This window comes from Amia ocellicauda, chromosome 21 (genome assembly GCF_036373705.1).
Source record: "Amia ocellicauda isolate fAmiCal2 chromosome 21, fAmiCal2.hap1, whole genome shotgun sequence".
NCBI lineage: Eukaryota > Metazoa > Chordata > Actinopteri > Amiiformes > Amiidae > Amia > Amia ocellicauda.
In genome coordinates, this window is record NC_089870.1 from 9,573,631 (window position 1) to 9,579,630 (window position 6,000).

Here is a 6,000-nt window from a genome sequence, read left to right on the forward strand (position 1 = left end):
TGCCCCATTGACTCACCCTCCCCATGCAGCTGGGCTGGGCAACGCTACTGGGAATTGCACAGATCAGACAGCACTTTTAACTCGGGTGACGTCACTTTATCCACCGTAAACCGCGCCTCAAAAAGAATCTGTCACCTTCATAAAAATCATATTTTCCAAAGTGTGATACAAGCCCTTCTCGTTGGATTCTTTTTTATTTGACTGCAATCCTCTCTGGTATGCAGTCAGTAGCTGGTCTCGTAAAGATGCCTAGAGGTGACATAAGCAGGGAAAATAAACTGCTCCTTTTTAAATAATCGCATACTGGATAATGCTTTTAACTTATTTGATATGGTATCTAAATATTATTTTTATAGGCCTGAAAGTGCACAAGCTTAATATTTAATGATGCACCTTTCTAATGCCCTGGTTGACCTTTGACCCTGAGGGACACAATTTCTACCACTGTAGGCACAGTTTCGGTGTGTGACACTGACATCTGCCATATATCCTTGTACAGACAGTCAAACAACAGTTAGTTTCACCAGATTAGCCTGCACGTAAACATGTCTGTTAAGATGTTTTCTGTACAAGTTTAATTATATCACATTACAGATCAAAGTCACACAAAGATGTCCACTCGTCAGCTGATAACCTAACCCCTACCCCCACCCCCGTCACGTATATCAGAATTTGTGTACCACACCGCTTTAATTAAAATGTGCAGAGAAGACAGATTCAGATCAATTCAAATGATCCCCTAACAAGATGCGACTCATGTCAACAGTTCTTAGTCCACTTCAGTCACCGTCTAACATGTCCATGCTTTTGCAGCAATCCTGGAAGAGCACTTTCTTTTTTTTTTTTCTTTTTATGTCCAGCCGTTAGTGACCATATGCTTTGACTGCAGGGAGATGAATGACTGGCTGCAATCTGCCAGGGATTTGTGGACATCAATAATTTGTGAATAGTCATGTCAAACCTGGTCGAAGGGTTAAGTGCTGCACTGACCACAGGGCACATCTTCTGGGACGGGCCGATTTTAGGCCGCCGTTTGGTATCTGACCTAATCCCACGTGTGGAAGCTCTAGCATTGAAACTCTATGCAAAGGATGGGCTCGATCAAACAAAACGAATAAATTAATAAAATCCTTATTTTGATAAAGACTAACAATATCAAATCAAAACAGAAGGAAAACAAGGAACTTCTATATGGAGAAGGGTCTGATGAAGCCAAATATTTGTATTACTAAAGATAACTTCTAAAAGACAGTTGTGTTTCTTGGTTCACTTTTCATTTAATGCATTTATATTTAAATGATCTGTCAATTTATAGACTGTGGGGCAATATGTTATGTTTTCATCAGTTCTGTGTCAGCATATACTAAAACTGCTATTCAAAATGTAGGAATGTAAAATATATCTCTTGCTTTTGCCTTTGATTGTGAGATACCATGGAGCTTATATATGTAATCAAAATCTGCTCATAACATCCATGTTGTAGTTTCTTATGATGTTTCATAAATACTTACATTTGCTTTCCTTTTTTGCAGCATTTGGAGAGGCTATGAAGAGGCATTTGGACCAAAGGAGCCCAGCTTTGGTTTTGGTTCCAGTTAAGGATCTACCTGACTTGAAAGTCCTACACGTTTCCTGCTGGTTGAGCCAGTAGTAAATGGGAACACACTGACCTGCCGCCTGATTTTCTCCTCGCACTGACCACACCACAATCTGGCATTCCAGTTGCCAAAGCAGGACGAATCGTCATGGTCAGGGTTCTCGTTTCCTCTTTCCTCTTGTATGACTTGCCAAAACGTAAGCATCTATCGTTGCCTGCTAAAACGAAGGGGAGCAAACCTCACAGTATGAGAAGCTGCTATACCAAGCTATGTGAACTTAGTGCTTTTTTTTGTGTATGTTTATTATTGTATAACGGGGATATAGACACATTCCTGGTAAATAAACAAACTGAGAAGTTTCTGGACGTGCATGAAAATGTCCAGTTAATAAGGAAAGAGCAATGTCCCTTAGTTTATAGATCTCAACTACAAAACAGGAATGCAGCGAGAGTGGGCAAACTCCACACTCGGGATGTATTTAGTGCGCAGGAGAGTGGAGAACAGTTAGTGATTTTTATAACTCCTCAGTAAAGTGCTGAAGTGACATGCGAATTGGAGAAAATCAATGATAACTAATCTGTGTATCACAATATTAAGGCCAACATTGAAAAACGACCACCTCTCAGGTCTTTAATACAAATTACACAGTCAGTAAATATTCTGTATTTGCAGCCTCGCCTTATTACAGCATTCAGCAGTATCAATGCATTCCATGTAAAAGGATAATTAATAAAATATAATAATATATAGCTGACAAGCAGTACAACCATCTCCCTTCTTTGTAGAACCACTTTCATAGGCCTTCCTGCAGTTACCTTTAGATGACAACAGCACATGTTGGGAAATGATCTGTCCACCTGCTTTGGTGCAGACGAAAGTGTCTGATTTTATCTGTAACTATGCAGTTGAAGCCATGGATCCTAGGATAAACTTAAATAGTATTTCCCAGTAAGTGAATATCATTATTACTGTGGGAGGCCAAGGATTCTTAGTCCAGTAGCAATTTGCTGGGGATGCATTGTGCTAATAATCTGATAAAAATCCCAATTGCCAGTGAAGGCTTTTATAATAAATACATACCTTTACTTGCTAACTGTGTTTTTTTTTTTTTTTTTTTTTTGCCTTGTTTGTTTCTCTTTCATGCTTCACTAGCCAGAAAGATGTTATTATCTTGTAATGGGCAATCAGCACCAAGCACCTGAAAAGATTAAACCCCTGTACATTCTCTATTGATTAAAATTCTGTCTGGTAAATAAGAATGGACGGTTAAGCACACAGCTGCAGGCTAGACTTCCTAATTTAAAGCCGAAGAAAAACACCACAATTTACAATTTTTCTTAGAAGTTTATTTTTTTTAAGGTCATTTATTGAAAAACCGAATTGGAATGCATCATTACTTTAGTTATACCTTCTATTGTACTTGAAATTACAGTATCCTGGCAGGTTATTGATCCAGACACAACTATTAGTCGTGTGTGTTTTTTATTATCATTTATACATATAAAAGGTGAATGGCCCAAAGATGTTTCTTTGCAGAGCCAACGGAAGCCCACAAGAATAGGTTTCCCTTGAAAAATACAAAAGCAAGTACCACACAACTAGTGATATGTCTTTTAAAGCATTATTTTAGTTAAGTAAAGTCATATTCAGGTTATGTATGTACATTTGCAGTTCTCTGTGTGTGTGGCGATATGTTTTGGGATATCTTGGACAGTGTACAGATGGGGATAAAAGATCAAGTCGGTGCCAGTGGCAATATTGGCAATTCTATAGATGTCACTCTTCCCTCTGGAACACAGATTTCGAACCAGCGCACGAGTACGATGTCTGAGACGCCGAAGGTGGCTAGAATAGCAAACGGTGGGTCTTTCCCCACTGAGAAACGTCCCTGGCCCTTTTCACGGCAACAGCCATGTGAATAGGTTATGAAATCTGTCTTTCTGAAAGTCCTGCACTACTTGCCTTTTCAATCTGTTCCTGTGATCATGACGCCATGTGGTGCATATATGGCTGATGCCCTGCGACGCACATTCGGCAAGCCTTCAGTGTCAAGACTGCCGGTGCGATTGGGGCTGTCAGATCCTCACTGTGATGCAAGGTGAGAGTGTTATATTGTTATTGGCAGCATGAAGATCCAGTGATTTATATAAATAACTGACTATGTGAAGAAGGAGAAAATAATAGTAATAATGCTATTTTGTAGGCATATTATTAGGCAAATAATGAAAATTCACAAAGGATTTGACATGTTGCACGGTTTTGTTTAGGTCACAGCTGCTACGTAGCATAGATATTGTCATAGAAGCTGGATGCTCAAACAAGAATATTATTAAATTACATTCCTTTTCTTATGACTGTCAAACACCTACGTCCAGTTGATTTTCATGGTGGCTGCCGCTGACATGTCCTTTCTGTGCACTTCAAAGAAAGCCTCCCCAGGCTAGCTCTGGACTTGTCATGTGCAGCCCATGCCTAGTGCGGGGCGGTGAGGAACGCACTCGCGCCACGCAGACAGGGAAACAGCTGAGCTTCGGGCCCTTTCTTTCTGTTGGGCCTGTGGGTAATTCTTACACATAACTCACATGATCATAATTGTATTTTGTTTAGCAAATGAATATATGACTTCGAATCCAAACATTATTATAAATATTGATGCAGTTCATGTATTGATTTAATTAGTTTATTTATTTATTACACAACACCAACTACAGTACATGTTGGTAATGCAGACAGCCTTGCATTTTTCATGGCTTTATAAAGTGGAGTGTGCTGCCCTCCTGTGGACAGTCGGAGTGAAGCACAATACCGTACCTTAATTGAAACAGCACAACCTCAAAGATATATCACAGCAGGTTCATGTTTAATTACTTGTTCCTAAAAGGGCATGGTTAAACGGTGATATTTTATTTACAGTAAGGTTAAAATCATTTTTTGGGCTCCAGTGTAATTAGTACTCTAATTTGTTTATTTTAGCCTTCGGTACGGGTGTTCAGAGTTGAAGCAGGCTGTCTGTGGGATTACGGGTCTATTGTTTTTTTACCCATTTCTCCTTTAATTTTTTTATAGTTGGATATAACACGATGGATCATATACAAGTTGAGATCATATACAAATGCTGAGAATATGAGCTTCCTCTGACTACAAGAAAGCACTTGATTTAGTGTAGACAAAGAAATTAAAACACAGAGGAAACCTGTATAACTAAATATAGATCTACAACAATGCTACTCCAACAATCTGACTCCACCAAGACACCGACAAGATCAAGATCTGCAAAAGAGTGCGTCAAGGAGAAACAATCTCTCCAAAACCCTTCACAGCAACTCTTGAAGACTTTGGACTGGGAAGAAAAGGAATCAAGATAATCGGAGCTTATTAGAACAACTTGCAATTTGCCGATGCCATTCATCACAGTCATCTCTGCAAAAACACCTGAAGACCTACAGCTTCAAATTCAAGATCTCTCCGATACAAGCAAGAAAACTGGACTGAAAATTAACTTGAGTAAAGCCAATGTCATGTTTAACAGCTTTGTTAAATCGAAGAAAATGTAAGTAGATCAACAGATACTTGAATAAATCATAAGCTATGTCTACATTGGACAACAAATCAATGCAAATTGAGATACAGTGGAAGAAATCAAAAGAAGAGTGGAAATGGGAGTACATTTGTAAGAAACAGCACACTGTTGATTTGGAAATCTAACTATTTGCCCGAAGATAAAAGTATTTGATCAATGCATACTACCAGTGCTCACTTATGGAGGACAACACAAAGCAGCATGGAAAGATGTATGCTTTGAATAACAAGAAGAGATGGAAAAGGAAACTAATGTGTCCGAGAACAAAATGTGACATCATTGAGAGAGTTACAATGTTAAAATGGCAATGGGCCGGACACACTGCAAGAAGAACAGACGGACAAAGGAAGCTATTTAATGGATAATGAGATTAAAAAAGACCTAGAAGACGATGCAGAAGATGGGAAGATGAAATCATAAACTCTGTGGCCGGTTGGTGGATAAACATGTTAAAAAGTGAGGGGCTCAGATCACATCCCTGTCTCACTGCCCTACCCTGTGAGAAGAACTCAGTACTGCTGTTCTTTATTTCCACACTGCATTTGTTCCCTGCATACATGGATTTGATGACATCATATTCCCTGCCCCCTATGCCACTTTGTAGGATTTTAAAGGAGAGTCCTGGGTGCCAGATGGAGTCAAATGCCTTTTTAAAATCTACAAAGTAAGCAAAGACTTTCCATTTCTCTTCTTATGTCCATGTTGATGTCTTTAATTACATCTTCTAGTGTTCGTTAACTTTTTTAGGACATTTATTTGGTCTTGATTAAGTTCTTTTTCTGGAATTGATTAATATCATTTTTCAAAATCCAGCTGCTTTGA

The 6,000-nt window shown here is 38.9% G+C and overlaps 1 protein-coding gene across 2 annotated transcripts in view; it reads left to right on the plus strand.

Annotated features, from left to right (window-relative positions):
• Positions 1-2,691, plus strand: part of dph6 (diphthamine biosynthesis 6) — a 63,289-nt gene extending 60,598 nt beyond the window's left edge. For both annotated transcript variants that reach the window (XM_066694317.1, XM_066694318.1), the window contains exon 15: positions 1,533-2,691. In XM_066694317.1, coding sequence (XP_066550414.1) covers positions 1,533-1,651 — 119 coding nt within the window. In that variant the 3' untranslated portion in view covers positions 1,652-2,691. The remainder of the gene's footprint in view (positions 1-1,532) is intronic.
• The last annotated feature ends 3,309 nt before the right edge of the window (positions 2,692-6,000 follow it).